Genomic DNA, 12,300 nt, shown 5'->3' on the forward strand with positions numbered 1-12,300 from the left:
GTTATCATCCCACACCCCACACAGTCCAAAATGTCAGAGGGATACTACGACAACGCCCCTCACTCCCCCTCAGCCAACGGCAACGGTAATGGATCCCTATCCTACAACGGAGATAACAGATCGTCTTCTGTAACCTCCCCAAACGGTGGTAATGACACCCTGATGTCTTCCAGAGCAATCAGTCCATCAGCTTATCCAGTCAAATCTGAACTTGGGATCAATGGCTCAGCAGCGACACCGACACCAGCTCAATCACAGCCTGCAAGAAAGAAACTGGCAAGTTGGGTGGGGTTCAGTAATTTGCCTAATCAGGTTCATCGAAGGAGTGTGAGGTGAGTCCATCCTTCCAACTCTCTTCAGCTGTACGAGGACGCCGTGTAAGCTGATATTTGCTCATGTATAGGCGTGGTTTCCAATTCGTCGCTATGGTAGTTGGTAAGTATAACATTTTCAACCTCGCACAGACCACACGCTCGTACCAAAGGGATCATCTCTCTCCATCATACATAACATATATATCGTGTCATATGAACCAACGCTAATGCTGATCTGTCTTCTTGTGGCTATAGGTGAATCCGGTCTTGGTAAATCGACACTCATAAACACATTGTTCGAAACAAAACTCTACCAACCCAAGAATATACCTGTACCAGGCGAAGATAGGGGCAAAACAGTACAGATCGAAAGTATCTCTGCTGGTATGTGGAAGTTCCAGCTCATAGTCGACCTCCTTTGGTATTGAGCTGATTGAGTGAAAAATGGTGATGGTATCGCAGAAATCGAGGAGAATGGTGTAAGACTTAAATTGACGGTGGTTGATACGCCTGGGTTTGGTGATTTCGTAAACAACGATGAGAGGTGAGCTTTCTGTCTACGCATGACAACGCAGGATTCCCAAGCTGATAAGTCGGTATACTCGTGTAGCTGGAAACCCATCGTAGATAACATCGAAGCTCGATTTGATGCGTACTTGGAGCAAGAAAACAGAGTCAATAGACTCAAGTTGGTAGATAATAGAGTACACGCTTGTATCTATTTCATCCAACCTACTGGTCATTCGTAAGCTACTCCACCACTTCATATCACTGGGAGCAAGATAGCTGACAATTGCGTTATGGTATAGACTCAAACCTATCGATATCGAATTCATGCGAAGGCTCCACACCAAAGTCAACTTGATCCCTGTGATTGCCAAGGCGGATACTATGACTGACGATGAGATCTCGCTGTTCAAACAACGAGTGAGTGGACTCATCATGCTGCCCAGTCTACTACAACGGTAATGGCAGGATAGCTGATCAGGTGGTACAACCTCTAGATTCTCGCTGATATCGCTCATCACGGTATTCGAATCTTCCAACCTCCTCAATATGAGAACGAAGATGAGGAGACCATCCAAGAGAACGAAGAGATCATTGTGAGCTGATCCAGGATGACTTCTCCAAAAAGTAAGCTGACTGGATTCTGCCACGGGTGTACAGAGCAAAGTTCCCTTCGCGGTCGTTGGGTCCGATTCCCTTGTGAATTCCCCCGACGGAAGACAAGTCCGTGGTCGATCCTACCCTTGGGGTGTCATCGAAGTCGATAATGAAGATCACTGCGATTTCGTCAAACTGCGACAGATGCTCGTCCGAACTCACATGGAGGAGTTGAGGGAACATACCAATGATGTGTTGTATGAGGATTACCGAACTGATAAGTTGAAAGCTATGGGTGTTGCTCAAGATGAAAGTGTATTCAAGGAGACCAAGTGGGTATACCATTCTATCGTGTCTATACAGCTGTCACGTTAAAGAGAACAGGTGACACAGCTGACTGTTTTGATCGCATGATAGTCCCGCCGCTAGACAAGCAGAAGAACGAACATTGCACGAAGCCAAGCTCGCCAAAATGGAAGCAGAGATGAAGATGGTCTTCCAACAGAAGGTTCAAGAGAAGGAAGCCAAACTCAAGCAGTCCGAAGAGGAACTTTACCTCAGACATCGAGAGATGAAGGACGCGTTGGAGAAACAAAGACAAGAGCTGGAAGATAAGAAGAGAAGGATCGAGTCGGGTAGACCGTTGACTCCTGAGAAGGGTAGTGTAAGTGTGGGTTTTGGGTGTTTCGCTGTCTTGTCATCTTTCGCTTCCTCCGGAAAGTTAATACTGGTCTTGACCGGATTGAGAAGGTCTACCTGATCCCTCACTAGGAGATAGAGGATATGATGAGATTTGAGCTGACTATACAATTTACTCATAGCAAAAGAAACGATTCGGTCTGGGTAAATAGGCAATTCAGATATAGATTATCTGGATTCCCCTTTCTCCTTTCTTGTTCCCGTTCCACCACACCGTGCAAAAGTAATACCTTTCTTGTCTTTGTTTTCACTTGATATACATATATATCCTCTAATGTCCATCCGTAACGTCCTTTCATGTGTTTATACGTCTTCTCTCTTCTCTCGACTTTCAGGTATATCTTCTTCCCCTTGTTTCGTCCGTTCTTTCTGTCTTTCCACTTGATTCTTTTCTCGTTGCTTTCTGAAGTAATATACGATCAAGTAGATACCATACGTATTACCCCTTTTGATCATGTCTATATCCATATTCATATCCCTGGTTTCCGTCTTGCGTCTTGGTATAAATGAATGAATATGCTAGGTTTTATCTTTGCCAGACCATTAGACCAAGCGTTGATGCGTTCGGCATAGCATGAAGGATTAGCTCGATAAGGTATCACAAGGTACATGATCATAGAATCTACAAAATAAGGAAGATATAACATATGTACATAAAAATAACCAACCAAAGAACGGAAATCCCCAAGATGATTCAATCTATCGCAACGATCATCTCATCTCATCCCCTCCGTTTCCACTCTAATCCCCCCTCGTCCTCCTCCTACCACCCCCACCCTGCATTCTCGCCCAATCACTATCCGTCTCAAGCTGACTCGCGGGCGTCATCTTACTCAGATCCGCCAAACTCCTCCCCAAAGTTAACGCCTGATCCCGCGTCCCGCCCACTCCCCTAGATCTCGGTCCAGCCCCACCTCCCACTCCAACTTGACCCGAAGCTATACCCAAGGCGGTAGCTGTCCCCGGGGCATTCAAACCATCTTTCAGCGTTTCGCCATTCTCCCCTGCTACTCCTGTTTTCCCCCTTGGACCCCTCTTCCCTGCTTGCGGTGGAGCATAGGCAAGTGAGCCGTTTATGGGCGGATGAACTACGAGAGAGCTGGAGGAGGGGGAGATGATGTCCTCGGTGGAGATTATGGCTAGCGAGGGGGAGAGGAGAGAATGGAGGAGGATATCGTTGGATTTGACTCCGTTGGGTGTGGGTGTGGGATCGTCTTTCCCCTGGTGGGCTGTGGCATTTAGAGGGGTCTCGCCGCGAGAGTTCTGGATGGAGGTGGAACGGTTGCGGAAGGGTAGTTTACGGGTTGGGCGGGGGCGGATTTGGGCTTCGAGGAGTGTTTCTGGCGGGTTATGGTCAGCTCGTGTACTCTGAACGAATGGACTGTTGCGCTAAATTGGGAAAAGGTCATTCGGACGAGGATTATGTAGATTACGAGTATGACTGGGTGATGGCTCCGCGCGTATGGGATATGTCATGTGTAGTGTCTCATACTGGGAACACCAAGTATGGATTGAGGATACGTTGATATGGGTAACACGGATTGAAGTCAGGTAGATGAGAAACACCCACCAGTTACTACGTCCCCGCCTTCTTTCTCCTCCCTCAACTTCCTCCGTCGATCTTCAACAGCAGCTAGGAGACGCTGTCGTACTTGGTCTCGCGCATCCCAATATTGAGCTTCGATAGATTCTCGCTCGGATTCATACATCTTTTTCGCTTGGCCGGCTCTGCGAAATAGATTTATGAGATTAGTGTTAGCCGAATTAGCATGACGATTTGGATGGTAGTGGAAGTGCGACGGATATCTCGATCTAGCAAGGACAGGTGCGATGTGACATCACTATCCAAGTATCGGGTGTGATGTGATGGTGATGAAGATGGAGAAGGGGTTGATACTAATGGGAGAGGTTTCTTGTTGATGCTGTGAAGTATACTCACTTATATTGATACTCTATCTCGGCAGCTTCCAACAACGCGTCCCTCTCGATAGACATGGGGTACACCCTCAGAAGATACTTTGCCGAAGTGGGTGGTTGTGAATTGACGGATTTGTTTTCGAGATGATATTCTTTATATAGTGCTGAGAATTTCCTATATCCCATAATAGCAAATCATCAGCATCCGCATCATCTATAGCACCGAACGCAACCCAATGCAAGCGTGCATCAAGATGTAAGATCTGTGCCAGAGATTAACGCTGCACTCACTCATCCCTATTCCTCCAGCTCTCATCATGGAGCATCTCAATCTTGTTGACTGTCTCTCTCCTTTTCCTATCTCGCTTTGATTCGGAATGAAGTGGTGGGAGGATGGTGGGGCCACTGCCTCCTGGTGGGTACTTTGACATGGTGATCTGTGTTTCGCGGGTTTATGTTGGAAGTGGATAGGATAGAGACGAGAGAGAGTATATATCAGATAATGAAGCTGAAGAGAGTAGAGTAGATGTGACTGGTGGTCTGAAAAGGAACAACAGCAGCAACATCACTCTCAGATAGGGTTAATGGTTAATGCGGGGAAAGGAAAGGGGAACACGATCTGATAACCACCCAAACAAGAAACAAGTACACGTCATTCATACCTTACTACCACGTGTTGACATCCTTCAACCTCGCGTTCATCAACTAGCTAGAGATATTTCGCAAAACATCCTTGATCCCATCCATACGAGTACTTTACCTTATAGCAATTCTACACAAGCAAAGATACGTTCAGAATGGTCCAACCTCAAGCAGGACCATCAACAGCCTTGGAGCTGGACGACTACCTATGGTGAGCTGGTCCATCTCTACTCCTATCGAGAGCAAACAGGGGACATTAGCTCACCCCCTTCGTTCCACCTATAGCCCACTTACCACCATCCGAGATACCCTCCTCCGGTCCGATCCATCTACCATCTCCATACCCAAGCTACGATCGCTCTTAACATGGCACAGCAAGGAACTATCATCGCCTTGGACACCCTTCCCACCACCCTCAAGTGAAAGCAAATCATCCATTTCCAAACCATCTTTCCCCGTTCCTCAGTCTTCGGTGTCGATACCAGTAGACCCCTCGATCAAGTCATTAGCTCAGAGGTTGTCTGAGACAACAAACATAGATGAGGTATCGAGTTATCTTCTAGTCAAATCATATCAGACGTTCAGTCTGGACGAGGTAGATCTCGAAAAGGAAGAAGATAAAGACAGGATATTGGATAGATTGATATTGTGGTATTCTGAGGAGACCCTAGCCATACCTCAGATAGTACTGGCTCTACTGAAATTGTCGAATGATGATGACTCGGAACTTGGACAACTAGCAAATGATGTCAGGGTGGATATAACAGGTGGTGAAGATACTTCGAAATATGTTGAAGGATTGTTCAGGGGATTTAGCAACTTGGCTCAGCAGAGTCTGAGCGAAAAGCAGAGAGGGCCCAATGCTCTGTTCTGGTGAGCTGACCGTGTTTTCCTCCAAATTCAAGTACCGGGCGATCAGCTGACTATGTGTATGACAGGGCGACCCATCAACTTCGAATACAAGAACAACTCCTCACCCTTCTTTTCGTCATCCTCTATCAGACACCCAATCGACCCTCAAACATCTCAGAAGGTCTCATAAGAGGGACCATCATGTCCTCGTTCGGTACTTCCCAATCCAACAGAGAGATATGGGAGACCGACATAGAATGTCAGCGGATAAGCACTCGCATAAGAGATCTAATGGTCATACTCTCCTTGGAATCACTATGTCTCAACCAGATCGTCTCACCCGTAGAAGAACACGAAGCTCTCGATACAATCCTTCAGAACAGAGAAAAGATAGAATCGATACATCAATTCATAGTGGACTACTCGGACGATCTCATCCCACATTATCCCGAACCTGCACTTTCCTCTACACCCCTACCTATCTGGCCCATGTCGATCATCTGCTTAGCATGGGCTATAATACTTCGTTCTTTACCGTTGGATAAGGCTCCGAAGGGTGGTGATGGGTCGGTGACATGGCAGGATATGGCTATACGAGCTTTGAGATTGCCTTCTGGGCTATTCCCTTGGCTTGAAGTTATACTGTCGGGACCATTACTTGATTCTACGAGAGATGTCAGATTGGGAGGCGGTGAGATGGACGTGGGACTGTTCCAAAGGAAGGTGTTTAAAGGTGAGTTGGATATTGGACGTAAAACTTTCACTTCAACTGACATCGAACTGTTAGATCTCTTGATCGGGCTATCTGAGCTGGTGCAATTGGAAAGTGTTGCTGATAAAGCGGGATTGTATCGAAGTTGGGAATTGTTATTTGGTGGTGTAAGTGCTTAACTTCTTTTTGGCATTAATTTACCTTCATCACCTCTGCTCACCCAGGCTTCTTGCCTTTCGATCCGAGCTGATCACTCATCTGAAGTGTTCAACATCAACATCTTCGCTCATAGCTGCAGACTACTGGATCGCCGACTTCCCTTACGAGGAAAGGCGTTCAGTCCTCGTTCGAAGTCAATTCCCTTACCAACCTGCTCATCTACTCCGTGTACTCTCTTCATTGGTCGGTTCTGGATCGCCAGACACCTCATCAGACGCGTTCGGTACGGATCCTGCCGCTCAGGTGCAACATTACTTCACAAACTTACCTACTGTGACCCACACTGTCGATCCATCATGGTGCAAGTACATTGGTAAAGACGAGAACGGGAAGGAGGTGGTGGAAGCTGTCAAGACTCTCATCCTACCTGGTGGCGCCAGTATACCACGAGGCTCAAGAGGTTTCATTTTGCCCACTGCCAGCTCATCGCAGGCCATGTGGACCAACCAGATCATCTCTGGCTGGCCTTTGCTCCTGGAGATCCTCCAAGCAGCTATCGGTCTTAAATCAGCTGAGGAAAGAGCGTCCACAAATTCCGCCAACCCACCTGATAGTGTCTATTTATCCGTGCGGGATCTTGACATACAGCTTGACACGTCCGAGATCTTGGGTGCCGGTATCAACTTCCTTCATTCGGTACTTCAATCCTCTTCATATGTCAAAGCCACCGTGCTTACACATCTCAACCCTGATGATCCACTCACATCAGGTCAAACTCTCCTTCACCTCGCTTTAACCGTCTTACAACATAGTCGGAACAACGAGCTCACTTTCGATTCCTCGGTCGTCCCAAATGCTATCGATATCATCCAATCTCTCATCACCTCACCGGAAAGTAACGTTTGGCCTGCTCTCCGAGCATCCGGATTCTTCGATGTTACCGGTAAAAAGCGAGGCAGCGTTATCGCACTCATACAAGCGGATTCAGTCAAGGGCGAACACATCCTGACCGCTGCTGTACTCAGATTGGCACATACTTTGGTCATAAACGCAGACCATGTTCCAGATTCCGATGTGGTCATCTTGCGATCGGCTATACACCTGGTCTTCGCAGATATATGGAACAACTTTTCCGCCTGGAGGTATAAAGATGTAGCGAAGAAGTATGAGTTGTCATCTTTACTCGTTGGTATATTCGATACGGTCCTCAGTCATCCTCTATCATCCGATGGTAGTGGACCAACACCCGCCGCTCAAGTCTTGATCGATCTGTTCATCTCTTCCACATCGCCCCTGACTTATCGACCTTTGGTGGATGCTATCACCCAAGCTTCTCATCTTATCCCCCGATTGATCGGATTCAGAAGACACATAGATGCCGAATTGGTGGTGGGATGTCTTGACGAGACTCTGTCTTTCCTTGGAACGCTTCTTCGAGTGTCTTCAATGATCGGTACATCTGCTACAGCTTTACCTGCATCTCTACTCGCTCTTCCCGTGGCCGTCCCATCAGCAGATAAAGTCCAGCTAGTCGATGCTCTTTTCGAAATCGCTTTCTCGCCCTCCGCTCAAACCAGCAACATACTCAATATCCTCAAAACACTTCGAGTGTACTTGGAGATTATCGGTCAAGACCATCACAAACCGTCGTTGGCAAGTATGCTGCGCAGTCCCACCAAAACATGCGAGAATCTTACAGACCTAGCAACGAGAACAGACGATTTAGACGTTCGAGCCGCTGTCTGGGATCTGCTGTCGACTATGGTCAGTACCCAGCCAGGATGCGTGCAAGCTTGCATCGGTTCAGTCAATGGCGAAGGATACGAAGGAACGCTCAAATCAGCTGTTGAAGAGATCACCTCATGGGAAACAACCTTCCGAGAAGCTCCACATACATTATCAGCAGTACTCAACTACCTTCAATCGATAATGCGAGCTGCCGGTGCGGATAAAGCTATCTCTCACTTACGCAAGAATTCTGAATTCTGGCAAGCGATATTCGACTTGTCTACCCGGATCGTGCCCGCCCCGCCGTCATTCTCCTTATCGATGCATTCTGAAGATTTCACCTCGAGGATCCAACGATATGCTTACTCTGTTCAAGCTAAAGCCAATGCTACTTCTTTGTTGTCCGCGGAGCTGTCTTACGCGTTGAATAATGATGACGAGGAGGATAATGAGAGTAAAGCTAGGACATTGGTGCTTTCGCTGTTTAGGAATAACTCTGCTTTGCAGGAAGCGAGTTTGATGAGCTGTCATAATAGTTGTGTTCCTGAACTGCATGAGGAGCAGAGCAAGAAGTTTGTAGCGAGTGGTGGGGTTTTAGGAAGATTGAGGACGATTACGTTGGCTTCTGAGAGAGAATATGGTCGAGCATATCTTTATGGTAAGCTTCCTCATCGGAACGCTTGTTACATTTTGAACAACGCTGACATGTTTCGTATCTAGATGGCTCGGTGATCGTTCAAGGTTCTGCGACCCAGCAGTCCACCGTCAATCTGGCTCTCGATCTGCTTAACCTGAACTGGTCGATGCTCGATGCAGATATATCCCTCACTCGATCGTTCCGGCAATTAGCAGAGTCTATCTCGCCTTGGACTGAAGGCGACAACCTAGCAATAAATGCTGCTCTGAAAGCTGCTGTGGCCATCGCAGAGACTGTCGCTGAAGAATATCGAGGTGGCGATGTGATGCTTGCTATACAGGTGGAAAGGTTGTCAATTCTAGCGGTGATTCTGGAAACTGCTTTAAACATTGAAGATCAACAACCGGACGCCGATTTGGCACGACAACTCTCCACGTCTATGGCAATGATAGTCAATTCGCAATCTTTCCCTCCTGTGGTTTCATTGCGACATTCCGAATTGCCCTCTATTCACCAACCTGTCCTTCGAATATTATACTTGCTACTACAAGCTATGTCAATGAGCGATATCACCACGACAAATGTTACCTCCCGCGAATCCCTGGTTGATGCCGCCACGATATTCGCCCTTGAATCTGCTGATATAGTGTTCGACTCGATCATCAGAGGACATCAACCTGCATTTGTCGGTGATTTAAGTATGATCATTGGCGTCCTCTGCGAACTCAGCAAATTAGCCACTACCAATGGCAACGTACTGTGGCTAGACAAAGTCCAAGGATTCAATCTCATTGGTCGATCATTGGAAGTATTGGTCCGAACGAAAATTTCCAATGATCAGCTACCACTACATATCTCAAGTATCTTGTTACTCCACTTGGCATTGGCTAGTAACCCCCTGACGGCTGAGAAATTAGCTATATCAGGAACGTTGGCGGCATACTCTGATAATTCCATTGTCGTTCAGGCAGAACATGGGAAGATCGCTATACCTACCTCGTCCAATGGGAATTCGACGCACGATAATTGGTGTGCTATGTTGCTCGTTGTCAAAGCTTTACTCTTCACATTACCCGATACCACCTCATTCGTCCGAACGGATGTAATCCCATTTATAAGGGTTGTAAACCAACAATTACTTCGAAGTATGAAGTGGGATGGTGAATCGGTACTATCCCTCCCAGCATTGAATGAATTGGAACTAGTCACGGATATCTTCTACGGATTGGTCAACTCGCTGAATTCCAATAATGTGATATTGGAGGATTACTCAGTACACGCTATAGGGTTATTAAGGAATATACGATACGCCCTGTCCCATCCTAGATTACTATCTACGTTGCTCATCCCGTCGACAGAGGATGAGAGAATTGACCTAGACAAGGAATTAGAATTGGTAGAACAGCAAGATTCGAATGGCCTGAACCTATCTGATCAAGATAAGACCCCTATACTAGCTTCGAGGTCTTCAGGGTTGTTGAGAGTGGTCAGGACAATATTATCCACTTTGATAGGAGTGACGAAAGCTTGGGAGGTGTTGAAAGATGATGATTTGGATGAGAGGGATAAATGCAGTTTGGAGAAGTTGGTTTTGGTGGAAAGGGAGGGAGAGGAATTCGATCCGGTGGAAGTCATAAACGATCTATACACCATAACCTCGAATATCCCATCGAGCTCAACCAACAATAACTCAGAAGGTGATCTGTCGAAAATGACAACGCAGATACTCGAATCAATCTCCCTGATATCCTTCACCCAGATATTACTCAGACACACCCTCTTACCGGATATCGAGAAACGTTCCCTTTCCGACGATGAGAAAAGCTACGAGATGGATTTGGATTTGCCGGAGCATAGCCGGAAATCTAGGAGAAGGAGTTCAGGGGGGATGGGGAGTAAAGAAGGTTTGGTACTTCGCGAACTGCAGGATGATCTTAGGGGTTTAGTGGGCGGGGAGAAGGGGTTGAGGGGGGTGGTGAGAGGCCGGTTGGAGGGGGTTTTTGGGGGTGATAGTTGATTGATTGGGTTGTTGGGTGTTGACTTTGGATTAAGCAGAAGCAAGGAATAGTAATTTGTTAAGACTTAGGCGAGATCGACCGAAGATACCTGCATTTATAATTATACCAGCTTGAGTTATTCGGAACGAAAAATGCATGACGCATACAATGCAACCCTAATATCTACGTCTGATCACGATCAAATCAGGCAAAAGGTAATTTCCTGGAAACGAAACTTCCGACCAACTCGCCTTTCTTCTCTAGCCACACTGCAGTACGACCAAAGTCACAATCCGTCAGCCTTTCGCCCCCTTGACCACTAAACCAAGCGGTAAGGTACATTCACAACCATGCGTCTTGCCATTATGTCTATCCTCCAGAGCCTGATCGTTCTCGTAGTGCTGCCATGTGATGATCTCCCCGTTCTCTGGGTCAACCACTACGTGGAAGAGCTTTGTACCTGGTTCGTTGGCTAGGACTTCGTCTCTGATCTGGAGGATCACTGTGGTAGAACAGTACTGCTTATCAGCTTACAACGAACAACTTTCACTGCCCAGTCTCTCATCTCATTCGAAGATGACGAGAGAGGAGAAGGGACAAACTCACAATCAAGAAGTTCTTGTCGTTTGCCTTCTTTGGCTATGAATGCTACGTACTTGCGCAGAACTCCAGGTCAGTCAAGGTCGACAAAACACTGTTAGGAGAGTCCTGTGTACTCACTTTGACGAAAGACATGATTCCGATGGTATGGTGAGAGGGGTTGATTGTTGTTAAATGCCAGATGGAGGTTTGGTGGCAGGTTCAGACAGATACTCAATACTTATAGATGTCATGCGATCCACAGTGATCAGGCGATTATGTTTGAAGGGGAAATCCATGGACAACAACCCTGTACTCATTACCCATCTCACGTCATCTCCTTGAAACGCTACCACATATCCATATCTATGTCGTGCTGACGGCTTAGATAATGATGGATTGGAAATGCCACACAACCTTGACTAATCCGTCTATCGCGCGATACTTATCCGTTTATCACGATGGATTACGTGCGTCGTGTTGAGTTATGCCGCGGGATTCAGATCATCCCAACCTGAAATGAGGTTATCGATAAGTTATGTCTAAGTAGCTTGAGGGACATGCATACTTAGCACCTCGGAGTACAGTTTGTTAAGTGCGACTGCAGCGTCAAGAGGAAACGGTCAAAACCGGTTATGTTGGAAGAGCACGTCATCCCTCTCCGGGGATGTTCCATGCTGATATACCTCCTATTGAACGGGAGGATCTGTCTCACATCGCACAAATGGATTTGCAAAGTTGCAGAGTTGCAAAGGTGCCCTCCATGATCCATCTGCTCAGACGAAAGCGAGAACGAAATGATGCCACCCAAAGTCGCACGCAATCCTTTGCAACCAGATCTAAAACTCAAATAGTTAACAGTATTTTTGTCTTTGAGGCATAGTGATAGCGTCAGTTGCATCTCGCCATACCAAATTTCTGGACTTGTCGAGTGCTTGTGTGGACTTGGCAATACATAAA

The 12,300-nt window shown here is 46.8% G+C and overlaps 4 protein-coding genes across 4 annotated transcripts; 2 read left to right on the plus strand and 2 right to left on the minus strand.

The window, feature by feature from the left end:
- Positions 1-30: 30 nt before the first annotated feature.
- Positions 31-2,269, plus strand: I302_101477 (uncharacterized protein; the record flags this gene model as incomplete). The annotated part of the gene is made up of 10 exons (XM_019186863.1): positions 31-332; positions 404-435; positions 570-698; positions 777-858; positions 925-1,059; positions 1,124-1,241; positions 1,319-1,417; positions 1,482-1,750; positions 1,836-2,082; positions 2,240-2,269. The coding sequence occupies 10 exons, from the start codon at positions 31-33 to the stop codon at positions 2,267-2,269; spliced, it is 1,443 nt and encodes a 480-aa protein (XP_019049741.1).
- A 589-nt stretch (positions 2,270-2,858) lies between these two features.
- I302_101478 (uncharacterized protein) lies at positions 2,859-4,465 on the minus strand (the record flags this gene model as incomplete). Its single annotated transcript, XM_019186864.1, has 4 exons — positions 2,859-3,457; positions 3,688-3,845; positions 4,057-4,209; positions 4,326-4,465. 4 exons carry the CDS (start codon positions 4,463-4,465, stop codon positions 2,859-2,861), a joined length of 1,050 nt encoding a protein of 349 aa, XP_019049742.1.
- A 366-nt stretch (positions 4,466-4,831) lies between these two features.
- On the plus strand, positions 4,832-10,781 carry I302_101479 (uncharacterized protein; the record flags this gene model as incomplete). Its single annotated transcript, XM_019186865.1, has 6 exons — positions 4,832-4,887; positions 4,962-5,549; positions 5,615-6,261; positions 6,316-6,407; positions 6,505-8,785; positions 8,848-10,781. The coding sequence occupies 6 exons, from the start codon at positions 4,832-4,834 to the stop codon at positions 10,779-10,781; spliced, it is 5,598 nt and encodes a 1,865-aa protein (XP_019049743.1).
- Positions 10,782-10,965: 184 nt separating this feature from the next.
- On the minus strand, positions 10,966-11,496 carry I302_101480 (uncharacterized protein; the record flags this gene model as incomplete). Its single annotated transcript, XM_019186866.1, has 4 exons — positions 10,966-11,030; positions 11,108-11,263; positions 11,368-11,416; positions 11,482-11,496. 4 exons carry the CDS (start codon positions 11,494-11,496, stop codon positions 10,966-10,968), a joined length of 285 nt encoding a protein of 94 aa, XP_019049744.1.
- Between the last annotated feature and the right edge of the window lie 804 nt (positions 11,497-12,300).

The sequence above is a fragment of the Kwoniella bestiolae genome, chromosome 1, assembly GCF_000512585.2.
Source record: "Kwoniella bestiolae CBS 10118 chromosome 1, complete sequence".
NCBI classification, from domain to species: Eukaryota; Fungi; Basidiomycota; class Tremellomycetes; order Tremellales; family Cryptococcaceae; genus Kwoniella; species Kwoniella bestiolae.